Source organism: Colletotrichum jinshuiense, chromosome 3 (genome assembly GCF_051148585.1).
Source record: "Colletotrichum jinshuiense chromosome 3, complete sequence".
NCBI lineage: Eukaryota > Fungi > Ascomycota > Sordariomycetes > Glomerellales > Glomerellaceae > Colletotrichum > Colletotrichum jinshuiense.
The window spans coordinates 3,874,870-3,888,323 of NC_139310.1; the positions used below are offsets into that span (position 1 = coordinate 3,874,870).

A 13,454-nucleotide genomic window follows, 5' to 3' on the forward strand; every position below is an offset into this window, starting at 1 on the left:
AAGCCCAAGCGCTAATTGGTTTTGCCTTGTCATTTTACCCCTCCATTCGTCCTCCCGGCTTTCCTTGCCCCTCCAATTGCGCATTCCGATCTGAAAATCGGACAGACATGGCTCGTTAACATTACAGGGCCAGCACCCGGATTGGCCCACCCAGTGGTTTTGATCTGCCCCCTTTTTCCCGTTCCCTCGAAATGTGATGAAATGTGGTGAAATCTTCTTCCTCGTACTCGAACAGCACCCCCTCTTCGTCGTCTACCCGCACACAATCCTCAATCTCTAGCTTTTGTGTGTGTCGCCGTTCGCCGTTGTCCCAGGGTATCGTTATAGTTTTGGTGGCTCCCATTATCGCATCGCAGTCCCAGCTACATGACTCCTGATCGGGGGATTTTGATCTTGCCAGAAAGGTCAGCCTCGCCGCCACATCTCGAAATGACGTGGGAGGTTGTTGGAAACTCACATGAACTGGCTTAGCCGCAGGGTGTGCCGCAGTAGCCGCACTCTTTTCCGGGTAGTACCCACACCTCTTTTCCTGAGGCATGGCACGTAGGGCAGCGAATGCCTGGGAGAAGATGCTGCAACAAAGTTAATTCGGGCTTTTGCGGGTGTGGGGTGCAGCCATGCGGGCTCACCTGTTTCGAACCGGTCTTGGAGGACGACGATGGCTTCTGCTGGCTTCGGGAAGTGGCCTTGTCGACCTGATATTGCGTTGAGCTGACCATGTTGGCGGGTTGTGAGAGGCGAAGGTGTTTGTTCGGTTGTGCGGTTTGCGAATCCCCAACTGTGAGCTGTGTAGGTGGAGTGGGTTTTGGTGTTGAGGTGAAGAAGTTGTTCCGGGCGATGTCTTTGACTTGTTGGTGTCCGATGATGGTGATCTGGACAAGGCAGAACTCAAGGCGGCACCTGTCGATACTTATAGTTTACTGTTTCCTTTGAACTTGCACGACAAGGACAAAGCACTGGCTTGCTTGCTGGCTCGGCAAAACTGGCAAGGACCAGGTAGGCAGGGCGAGGGAGAAGACCTCAAGCGGGAGCGGGTGTTCCAAGTCCCTGTTCTGGTTGCTAGTGCAAGAAGAAAATATGGCAGTGCCATCTGATAGTAATCGGCGAGCAACCGGCGGAGGGCCAGCAGAAGCAGCAACAGCAGCAAGCAAAAGAAACAAAATAGGCCGGCAAACCGGTACAGTGCAGATGGCACATATCACATTCTGGTGCGGGACTAGCAGAGACCCGGGGGGCGTATCAGTGGCAGTTCAGCGATGGACGACGGTGGCGCGAACCAGGCTGCCAGGATAGACATGGCAAGGATGAACGATGGGGATGGATCCTGGATCACTCTGTTCGAGGGAACAAGGTGGGGTGGACCAGGCCCCATGGTGATGGCTGAAGAATTGTTCATCGGAAACGAGCGTGTGCGTATATGCGTGTGTACATGCGACTCCGTCTCCCTCTATCCCCTCCTCCTCTCTCTCTCTGTCCCCTGCGCCCGCGCACTTAGCTCTCTCCTGCACTCTCTCCGCTCTCTGAATATTTCTTTGGGCTGTTCAGCCTTTTTTTTCCCTGGCGTTGAGACTCGGGTATTGTGTGAGATGGCACTCTGACTCTTTTTTTTCCTCCTTTCCTTTCTTGTCGAGGTGAGACAAGCCGAGCCAGCGCAAGCCAAAATGCCGCCCGAGTCTAGAAGCGGGACACGGCAGTTTAACGAGGCAGGCTTTTTGAGGCACGTTGCAACTCGCGGCTGGCGGCGGCCCTTCCGTATTTTATTTGTTCGGTTCTTCCTGTTTGGAATGGATACCAGGCAAAGCAACGCGGGAAGCAATGGAAAGCAGAGTTAAAGTGGCGCTATGATGGGCAATCTACCCATTCACCCACCACACCTATCGGCCACGCATTCCCCCTCCCCGAATCTCACGCCCCCCGATGGCCCATTGGCCCTTGGTGGGCAGTCGATCGAGAGGCTAGTGCAGCAGGGGTCGAGCAGGGAGCAAGCAGAAGAATAACCCAGACGAGTGGATGTTCCAGAGCTCTGTTCGATCTGCCCCAGGATTCGCCCGGGGATTTCCTTCTGGCTGCAACTTTGCAGCAAGCAGTGATCATTCATCAGGCATGGAAGGATCCCAAGGCTCCTCCCATATCTCTGGTACGCACGTATGGGCGGGGAGAAAGAGAGTGCGAATGCGTGTCTGTACGTATTGCCATGTATGATGATGCATGGGTACGTACTGGACTGCATAGAGCCGATAGCCAACCTACCCTGCAGAACTGTTGCAGCCCCCCCCTCCAAATCGATGCAGAGGCTCAAACGGCCCCCCCATGCTGTATGTCGTCCTTTGTTTTTTTCTGCTTCCTTTTCGTGCGTGAAGGTCCTTGGTCGGCCTTGAAATCATGGAGAGGAGCCGACATCAGCTGCGGCACATATGACGAAACTTTGATGAGAGAAAGCGCAACACCTGGCGGGTCTGGCGCAGTGATTGACTCTTCCGGGTGAGGGGGCAAAGGAGGGCCACGCGCAAGCTGCGTGTCGTTCCGTATGGTGCGTATATCGCTACCTCGTAATCGCAATGCCGCAAGGTAACAGTGCAGGTTGCCAACGGCGCGCACGAACCTTACAGGATCGTTGGCTTGCACGTTGTTGGAACCGCTGCAAGCAATGATAATCTACACTGTAAGGGCTACTTGGTGTTGGGCCAGCTAATCGCCGGTAGGTAGGTACGAATAAGGATGGGAAGATCCAATAAGAGACGACATATGGCGATCGAATCGAGGAGCGACGGCAGTAAGAAACGAGGAAGATGCTTGCAGGAGGGGGGGGTTGCATCTCAGGTGCGAACCCAACTTCATACTATGGCACACCACGAAAGGAAGGCTGGGAAGCAATATCAAACTCTATTTCGCAGCTAACGTGGGACGGCAGAGGGTCCTTTTTCCTTCGGTTTTTTTTTCTTTAACAAGTTGTTGTTGTGGTTGTTATTGTTGCAGTACTTTTTTTGATTTTTGTTTTTGCAGAGTATTTTTTTATTCCTGTTGTGTTTTTGTGAGCAGTCGTAAAAGCTGGGCGGAGAGAGAGGTTTGGAGCAAAGCAACAATTACACACCCCCGGTCCGCCGTCGTTGGAGGACCCTATTGGCCAGCGGGCTGGGGCTGAGTGGCGCACTTCCGGGGGGCCGGGAGGAGGAAGGGGTTATCGCGGCTGGCGTGCTCACCGTGATTGTGGCCGGCGACCGCCCGATTGGTGGCTTACAGGCGGCACGAGCACACACGCACACACACACACATACACTCATACATCTCACATATCTCACGCATCTCACACATCTCACACATCTCACACATCTTACACATCTCACACTCCTCCTCCTCCTCCACTTCACTCTTCACACATCGGAAGTTTTCCTGTTTGAGCTGCAGCACGATGGATCTTGCAACCGCTGCGATTCGATCATGGGTGGTTGATGCGGATGCCATACCCTGCCACATGTGGACAGGTCATGGTATTCCCAGATCTGATACCCACCTGCACTCGACCATCCTGCATCCAATTGTATCGGCTTGATCGATGCATTCCTTTTTGTTTGTCACTTCTCCGAAATACGGCGGCTCCGTCACGTCGTGTAGCACACTTACTACCCCTTGGGCCTTTGACTCGAGCTGAACCTCAGCCCGCCAATCTAAGCCAAAGCACCTACCCTGCCTTCCCTTCTTACCTCATCACCCATCATGGAGAGACTCCTCCTACCTGTCATCCAACGGCGAGACCGGCTTCCAGGCGCCTGGGCCGGGGCGTAGACACCCAGCTCAGCTCAGGTCTGACATGAGGTCAGGTACTTATTCCACTGCCTTGACATTGCATTCGTGCGGGGCGACACGTGTGGCAAGCGAAAGGGAGAGCGATGGGGAGGGCCACAGCGAAGCAAAGTGGATGAAGGACCGAAGGCGGCCCTCCCACGCTTCTGGCGCGCCTGCGCGAGGTATCTTTGGTACCCTGGGAGTACAACAGAATACTTAGGCCTGGACAAGAGGAAAAGGGCACACGTATTCTCCGATGAGATGAGCCCTTGCAAGACCATCGCATCGTATCTTGCAGGCACAGGTCGGCTATCACACGACAAGCCTGCGTGCCGCTCAAGAAGGTACCGCACTTTGCTTTCCCTGGGGTAAAGCTGCCTTACCTTGCCGAGATAACAAGGAAAGTGGTTCCTTTGTATCAGGTGTTGCTTCCTCCTCCGTGCGTTCTGGTTGCATGAGGAAACAGACAACGGCGGGCGGATCCAACGATGGCAGGACCCAGGACTTTCAACAAACATCAAATCAATGCATTTTCTTCCGTCCCCCCCCCCTTCTTTCCCTCCACCCCCAAGGCATCTTTTTTTCGTTTGGTTTCTTTCCATCCCTTCACTCATCTCCCTGCATTTCTTTCTGCGAACGTACGACTGGAACAAGCTTCTGTGCTCCTGCAAACACCCGACCGCCGCACCGCTCTTCAGTCTCTGGCGACAATCCGCCATGCTTTCTTTTCCGACGGGTCCAAGTTTGCATCTGGTCACCCCAAGGTCTCCACCGACGTCCCCAATCCGCTTCCTTTTCTCATACCCTGCTCTACAGTTCCCTGCTTCATAATTGCTTTTCTCTCTTTCTCGGCCAAGGTTCCTTAGCGTGTCATTCTGCAACAATTCGTCCACTCAGCGATGCGAAGGGCGATGGGCTCTTCGACTTGGAGGGTAACGGTGTGCCAGGGCCTGCACACATCGTGTCCCACGCCCCCATGAAGCATCAAATGATGGCAGATCGGCTCAGTCGCAGCGAGGGCACGTTGGGGCGTCTTCATGGGGGTCCGAGAAACTTCCGGCCTGTCTGTTCGCTCACAAGTTGATCCGATTGAAGCCGGGAGGCCAGGCGTCTTCCACGAATGCAACGGCTCGGATGGGGTTACACCACCAGACGCCTACAATCGAAACAACCTCCCTCAATCCCAGCCGCATGCTACATTGCTTGCCTGTCGCCGCACACCGGCTACTTCAAAGGGCAGGAGCCTAGCCTTATCCCGGCATGCTGGTTCAAGATGGTCGCACGGCTGACCGCCCGCGTCAATTTGACGTCGTGCCGTGCCCGCTGTCACAAGCCGCGATCTACGTTGCGCACGCGCTATGTATCGTTGCCGCCTCGAGACTAGAGCACTAGACGGAGAGGCCAGACATTTGGTGGCTGTGTATCGCAACCCTCCCTTGGTCAGCCTGTTCAGTGACGCCCACGAGGTTGACGTAAGTGCCAAGCTTGGATCACGGTGCGACGTCGCATTATTCCTTTTCAACCACTCTCCAGTCCAACGGCACGACGGCAGTCTTGACCGGCGAGCCGCAAACTTACGCTTTCGGATGGCCAGGCTGGTGTTACATCTGTTCTTCCGGATATCCCGCCGTTTGCCTGGAGAATGGCGCAATCCTTTTTGAAGCCGGGCGTGGTGTGCTTTGGCCCAACCTCTGCCTGCCAGGGATCAAAGTCCATGGTTGATCGATGATTCATGGAGTCGCGACGACAACCCTTCTCGAGGAATCCTACCAGCCATGTGCGTCCCCATGCCTAGGTAGGTGGCAGCGTCAGATTGGCCGTGGAGACTCACCGACAATCATCAAATGAGTCTAGATTCAAGTTCCCAATTTTTACGTCCCTGGTTATTCCATCGACTTTGCTCATTGCCGGGCCATGAGTACTATCGGACAATCTTATGTCTCACATTGCTCGGTTTCATATGCCTGGTGAACTGATGTGTCGATTATTTCTCGTCAGAAAAAAAATCATCGTTGTCATTTCTGACCAACACTAGTGGGTCACACCTTGAGCCTCCAACCGTGCCCACGTCTGGCTATTGCCACTAACCTGAGTAACAACACCCTGTGGGCTTTTTACCGAAGCAATCGACGCCTGGTAGCCGTTGGTATGCGTACTGTCGCAGGTACGAGTGTTTGCAGGGCTACCCGATGACTACGGTAGGGGTCATTTGACCCATTCAACACGGATCTACTACGTGTATATCAAGCATGCAAACTTGCCGATCTGACCTGTCACCTCGCAGATGATATGCGCGGTCGATCAGGCTTTTATCGAAATCTGTGTTAGCCCACTGTTGTACCGGATGCCACTGCTAATTTCGTTGAGGCTGTGGTCGAGAAAATGATCTGTCACATGAACCACATTTTCGTGGCTGCGAGACCACGTCGCCCAATCAAGGAACTGTTTCCGCCGTGGTCGCCCAATCGTTGAGATGACTTCGTTTGGAATTTTCTTCCTCAAGGGACCCTTGACTGGCCGGGCACTGGATCATGATGATGGGGTGCTTCACAATGCTCGGGAGGCTCTACCTTGCATCGATAGACACTACCCGAAGCTCGCCAACTGGAGCTAACATGGGTCAACCGTAATCCAATATCTCGCTCTCGCTCCAAGGTAGTCAGCTGCACGTGTAGCTTATCGCGCACAGCAGCAAGAGCTTAATATTCAGAATTGACTACGGGAACATGTTTCCCGTTCGTTGTTATTCGCCTTTGTTTACAGCTGCTTTGCAACAATAACGGCCCCGTTGCGAAGATGATGATTACATGGGAATGCAAGCATCCGCGCAGACGTGGTGTGGCATCCTTCAACTGCGGAGAGGGAGCCTGTCTCATCAGAGCGCCAAACATTAGCACCTTTCGACAAGAGCTGCAGTTGTTTCGTCTGCTTGGCCAACCGCCTTCCAAAGGGGCATGATTGCCTGACGCGTCACTATTGCAAGCCCCAATAAGTCAATGCTACTCTCTGAGCAGTCAATAGCCCCGTCACGTCTGGGCGGAACCGCCCAAGCGCATATGATCCTTGGGATGCTGGGATGCAAATCTCAAGCCGGCCCCGTTTAGAAGCATCATCGGATCCACGATCGATCCCTCCCTCAATCTCCTGATCGCCTCCATGCTGGAACCCAAATCTTGGTTCTTTTTCCGCTAATGACAGGCATTCCTGGCTAGTCAACCAAACTGTCGGAACCCCTTGCTAGCACTCCAATAACCCCGTACCACATGGCCAGTCAAACACCTGAGAGACAACGACGGGCCACTACATGTTGACCGCCTCCAAGATGGAAAATTTCCGTCAAGGTGTTTGAATTGAGAGTTCAAATCTCGATGATAACCCCGCCAAACGACCTCTGGAGAACAAACACATGTCTCATCCTCCGAACCCTTGTCCTTTGCATATGAGCCTTGGTCCATCCCATGTACTGGATTCCCTGTTGGCAGCAGGCTAGCCAACTCAAAGAGCAATGGCTCGTTACACCGCCCTAGTTCCCGCAACGCGAGGTAACCCACCAATTACCTGTCTCAAATCCCGCAGCATGTTACCTGTCAACTTTAATTCGTTGACCTTTGCGCCCATTGGTTATGGGGACCTTGGTTCGGATTCTGTTTGTGCTCTGGGCTATCCTACGTGGGCATGCTGTCGAAGACCACAATAGACTCAGGGTGAATTATCCTAGGTTGTGTTCTGATATTCACAGAATGCATTGGTGGCTGATTACTTTCGGAGCTTTCTCCACGACCGGACTAGCTGAATTGGAAGACTGAAGCTCGGTGATAAGTGTCAAGTTGTCTGCTGTCGGGCCGCGCCAGAGGGCCTTTAGCTCGGCACTACAAGCACACATGACGACCATGCTTCCTTCTTTGGTGTCTCACATACAAGCAGTAAGAAGAAGCTTCACTGGACAGCCTCAGCTCGTTGTTTCTTCTCCATCACGCCGCCAGTCTCACAGCCAACGGCCATGGGAGGCCCGATCTACCGCTACACCCTCACGCCCGCGGCCGCGGGTTGAGATTTCCTGAAGATCGACATCATCCCGTCCGGCCTCATCGATTGGTTTTGACGCCATCCATGCTGGATACAGAACCTGCGGCCCAAAGTCGGTACCACGGGGTCAGGTGTCGAAGCAACTCTACTACCTTGCCAGTCGCGCATCCCTCGGTGCCAAGCCGTAACAGCCGGGCAGGGCTGCAGCTTCGTGAGATGAACTTGTGGCTGTGGGGTCGTGAGAGCGCCACCTTGTCGCAGACGACGGGCACAGGAAAATAAAGAAACCAAGGCAGCCAGAAACAATCTAGAACCCTACCCTCAGGACCCCGAGGGCTTACTTTCTGGGAAGAAGAAGTGAGGGCGGGCGTTTCCTACGGCGACTCAAGATGCCACCGGCTGCGGACTTGAATGGTTCCGATTTCGAACTGGGAAGTGTACGGGAAACTGGGCACGCGCCCTCTTCGGCTGTATCATGGTGGACAAAAACGTCATGACGACGATGCCCCGTACTCTACCCCAGAAGGGGGCGTGTCTGTTGGCTAGCAAACCCGGGCTGCGGTTTCCGGCGTTGACGCGACGAAGAAGCATGTCTGCCCAGGCGCTACATGATGTGAAAAGAAGAACCTTGTTCATGACAGACTGATGATCTAGCGACAATTCTAATGGGGGTACGAACGCCAAAGAAGGAACTACAGCAGCGGCGTCAAAAGACGGACAAGTTGTGTTCAAGACGACGTGTACCCAGTCAATCCGCCACCACGAGACCCGCGAGCATCCGCTCATTCTCTCACACACTTACACACACACACACACACACACACACACACACACACACACTCCCTCCCCCTCTCTCTCTCTCTCTCTTTCCCTCGCCACCGTACGAAGGACGCATCGCATTATCCTATCCGCAGTGGACATGTTGAGAGACAAGAGGTCTCGTGCGGGCCCCCCAAGGACTTAGAAAAGACAAGAAGAATCTGAATCTGTCCTTCTCGGAGGTGGCGGGCCCAAGCCCAGGCCCTCCCAAACTTTTGGTCACGTTCCGCCAGACTCAGATCGAATTCAGGCGAGAATGATCGCGTCGGACGTTGTGGCTAAAGAAAAGAAGTCACAAGAGAAGATCTCAGACATGATTTGGATTTTCGGCCCCCAAGCGGAAGGGGAAAACCATGGTTTCCTTGATTGTTTGATTCCTTCTACTCTGTACGAATCGTGTTTTCCGAGTCAAACGCCCCCCCACAGGGTGTGTATGTGTGTGGGTGGGCGTGAGTGTTGTTCTGTTCGTCCCTTTTCCTGCCTGTCTCTCGTGCGTGTCTCTGTCTCTTGGACCCTCACATAGGTTCCTTTTTCCTTGAGCCACCAGCCCCCCCACCCCCCAAAAAAGTATGGCCCTCGATGGCTTGGTGTCTCTGATCCATTACACCCCTCCTCCCCGTCCCCCAAATTCCCACGATTTGATCTGCGAAACAATGGTTGATGATTAATGAAATGATGTGTCCGCCCGCCCCCCTGCTCGGCCGCTCGCTCGCTCCCTGGACGGCACTCGAATAAACTCCCCGAGACAATTTCCCATGTAGAGACCAGTCTTACAAAAGAAAGGAAAAAGAAAGAAATACTGAAAGGTGAAACTCTGGTAAGGAATAGGTATCGCCATCGAAACGCCCCGTAAACGCCCCCATGCTCCTTTTCCCATCCTCCGAGGTATCGAGTCTCCCAAGGAAATGCGCAAAACCCCACACACAGACAAACAAAACAAAAAAATGGGAACCAAAAAGAAATCCAAACTCATGCTTTCGCCGCACGGAAAGGAAATCCTCTCTTTTTGCTCGATTACTCGTCCGACCGACACGTCGTGGTAGTAGTGGTGGCAGTGGCGGTGGTGGGCCGCCCGTAAACTGCCTGGCCGTTTTCTGTAATTATGATACAGCTTACCGCACCACCTTGTCGATCTTGACAAGCAACTTGCCGCCCTCGATTGGCCGGTTCTTGGTATCCATGAGCTTGACGAAGCGGAAGCCAGGCCGCAGCCGGTCGAGCCGGATGCATGCCCACGATAGCAATTCATCGCCGCCGACGAGTGGGTCGTCTTCCACTTTGAACCTGCGTAACGGATGGACGAGTCAGCAAAATCCGCTCTTTCTCTGTTCACTCGGTTTCGTTTTTTTCCATCATATGTCATGGAAACGAAAACAAAATTGCGGCAGAATGCAGTGTGCAACGGCCCGGCCTGTCAAGGCAGCCGCCCGCGAGAGCACCAACGCCTCCTGGCAGATGAGCATTGGCGGCTGGCGGCTCGACGGGATGAGATGGTGACACTGCATGAGGGCTCGACGACCCTCGTCCCACAGCCATCTTCCCGCCGATATGACACGAGCGGGACGGGTTGCAGCATTTTGCCCGAGAATAAATCAAGCCATCGGGGTTAAGAGTCATTGCGGTTCAAAAGGGATATACCGCTGGAGATGTTCTGCCCGAAAACGAGACACGCCGCGCGGAAGGGTAGACGCGGAGCCGCGGAACTCATCATCATCCCGAATCAAACGTGACGGTGAAGAAAAGGAAATTTGAAGGGGAAAAAACTTCTTACCTGAGGAAGCTCAGTTCTTCCACCACCCTCGCAATTTTTGGAAATTTGAGGCGCGCTCCGTTCTCCCACTCGGGGTGGTCCGTCTTCTTCGACCCCGTCTTGAGCTTAAAGTCGTCCTCGTCGGCCGCCTTGCCGTTTACGGCACCGATCTCGACGTGAAGCTCGCACTTGACAAAAGGCCGCAGGTGCTTGCCGCTGCGGCTGCTGTCGCTTTCGGAGGAGTTGGCGACCCAGACGTGTTGGCCGGCGATGATGGTAACGGTGAGCTCCAAGTCGCCCTGCGGTGCGGCATCGACCTCTGTCAATGTGTTCTTGTCGGTGCTTCGGTAGCCAACGGGCTTGAGGACCCATCCCAGCTCGTCCGCAAACATGCCCTCGTTGAGCATCATGCCCTCATCGAGGTATTGCCAGTTGAGAGCAACCATCTGCACACCTTTCCGCCAGAACAGGCTGGGGTCGGGGTTGGAGCTGTCGACACGCGCGCCATTAGGGAAGGCTCGCATGAAGAAGTTCTTGTTGTGGGTGAACATCTCAAGGGCCTTGGTCGTATGCAGCTCGAGGATTCTGCTCTCGCTTATTGAGAAGATATGGCTCGGCTTCTTGGCCGCCGGCGTCTCGAAACTCTTAAAGTGCTCGCTGTGGGTGTAGATTGCAAGGCTGCTGAGGGCCTGGCAAATGGCCACCTTGGTACTCTTGGGAGGCTCATTTCCACTATGGACCTTGACGGGGGCATTGAATGTAGGTGTGTTTGGGGGTTTCGGGGTTTCCTTACTACGCTCCTCGTCGGAACACGAGGCGTCTTCGTCGTTTGCGTATACTTGTGAGAGTGTTGTTGTGCTGAGGGGCACCTCGATCTTCTTAGGAGCTTTCTTGACCTTGACGAGGATCTTGCGCTTCAACTCCTCAAGCTTGGGTAGACGGAAGCGCGGGTCGATGCCTTCCCACGACTTGTCGATCAGCATACCCTCCCACTCCTGCTTCATGATCTTTACCATGACCTCCTGCTGCTCTTCGTCGGCGTGAACCTCAAGGCTAACAATGATGGGCAGTTCGTTGGTCTCAAAAGCGGACTCGCGGACAGCCCTGCACACCTCGCGGAAGCCACAGGGAGTAGTCAGGGTCCAACCATGTGTGACAATGGGCTCGTCTTTGGGGTACGGAAGACGGTTTTTGCTCGCAGATGCGGGGCGAAGGATATTCCCGAGGGATTCTGTTGACTCGTTCGGTCCCGCCAGCGTGGCACTATCACGAGGCTCTAGAGACCTGCTGGCGACACTGGCATTTCTACTGTGGCCGTTGCCGTGACTGTTGCGGTCAACAAGGAGGTCTTCGACCGTCTCCTTGACGCTTGCCGCCACATTAGGCAGAGAGGAGCCGGAGAGGTTCCTCGAGTGCTCAACTTTGGGGGGCTTAATGGGTGTGTCTCCGTTCCAGACATCGATTTCGATACAGCGACATCCCCGCCGGAGAACCTGCGATCAAGCTGTCAGCGCGTCTGTGTCAGTGGCAAGCTGGACACGGAATGCACCCTACCGTTTTGTAAGCCTCGGGGGAGCTCTTGGAGGCAAGCTGGTTGCCTTCCAGGTACGTGTTGTGGCTGCTGCTAATGAAGTAGTTGGTGATCGGCCGGCTCAAGTCCTTCTCGTCGTCCTTGAGAGGACGAGCAGCATCCCATCCGTAGTGCTGCCACCAGGTCTCGAGAAACTCGCCGAAGTTATATCTCTCCTTGTCCTCGGGCAGAATGTCCTCTACGTTGGTCTCACCCTGGGTATTCTCGAGGAAAACAAGAAGCTGCCCGCGGGTTACGAAGGGATCACGGGACAGCGAGGAACGACGGGAGCGCAAATCGTCAAATATCTTCTTGAGGCGGTTCTGGATGGCGAGGCTGAGCAGGATCTCGTCTGGGACCGAGTTCGGGACTACGTCCTTGGCGTCTGAGGTGGACGAGGAAGAGGGGTCGGTTGCGCCGTCTACATTCGTAATGTTGATTAGGGGCATCGGCTGGGCGGTTTGGAAGTGAAACCCGTCGCGCGTAGGTGACAGCATGGTGGTGAGGCCAACCATTTTCTTGAGGGTATTCGAGGAGGTCTTGTTGGAGGTGGACCACAGGGGCATGGTGAGGGTTCGCTTCCGCTGCCCCTTCTCGCCACCTGAGGCCTTGCGGCGCCAGAACTAGAGGTTATATTAGCCTTGGCCATCACTACTAATGTCAAAGAGCGGGAAACGTGGGTCGCAGGGCGTAGGAAGAAGGCGAGTTGGGGTCGGTTGCAGGCGGGAGCCTTGCATGGGAGCGCCCGCCAACTGGATAGAACGGGGGGGACATACGGAGAGACACATGGCGCTTTAGCTGCAGCGGTCGCAAAGCCTGCCTCCCCTTTGCTGCGTCTCGGTTGCTTCACGTGTGTGATTGCCGGGTTGTGCGTCTGGCTGGTCGATTGACGATTGAAGGAGGGGGGCTTTTGCTTAGCAGCCTGCTCTGGTGCGTGGGGAGGGAGATGACAGAGGGTATGGCTTCGCAGCTTTGATAGACAGTCGTCAGCCCATTGGAAGGATCAGCATCTGGGTTGAAGGACCGGAGGTGTGAGAATACAGAAAGAAAAGTTGTTTCTAGGACAGAAGTTGAGGATCGAGGACAAGGCATTCGAGAAGCGGCGAAGGGTAATTTCAACGAGAGTGGGAATGGTGGTTATGCATGTCAGCAGTGAGCGAGCTGAGAGCATGGGGGAGGGGATAGCCTCGTCCCATGGTGGGAGGGAGCGGCCAATGGGAAAGAGCCAGCACTGCCCCCGATGGTTTGGATCCCTGCCGTGGGTGGTCCCGACTGCCCCGTCAGCGATGCCCCTTGGGCGTGGTGTTCCTTAATCCATAACCATTGAGACACTGACAGAGACTCGGTAAGGTACGGGGTCCACGTCCTCTGGATCCCGGCCCGTTTCGTTTTGTTGATGGTTATGCAGCAGCCTGATTTCTTCCATCATCAGGAATGGCATGTTTGGTAAACAACGCGTGCCGTAAATGTGTTTTTTCTTTCTTCCCTTGCACGATGCTGTCAGAC

The 13,454-nt window shown here is 54.5% G+C and overlaps 1 protein-coding gene across 1 annotated transcript; it reads right to left on the minus strand.

Moving 5' to 3' along the window:
- Window positions 1-9,740: 9,740 nt before the first annotated feature.
- On the minus strand, window positions 9,741-12,736 carry EsH8_III_001049 (PLC-like phosphodiesterase; the record flags this gene model as incomplete). The annotated part of the gene is made up of 4 exons (XM_083262774.1): window positions 9,741-9,912; window positions 10,400-11,871; window positions 11,933-12,571; window positions 12,725-12,736. The coding sequence occupies 4 exons, from the start codon at window positions 12,734-12,736 to the stop codon at window positions 9,741-9,743; spliced, it is 2,295 nt and encodes a 764-aa protein (XP_083123261.1).
- Window positions 12,737-13,454: the final 718 nt, after the last annotated feature.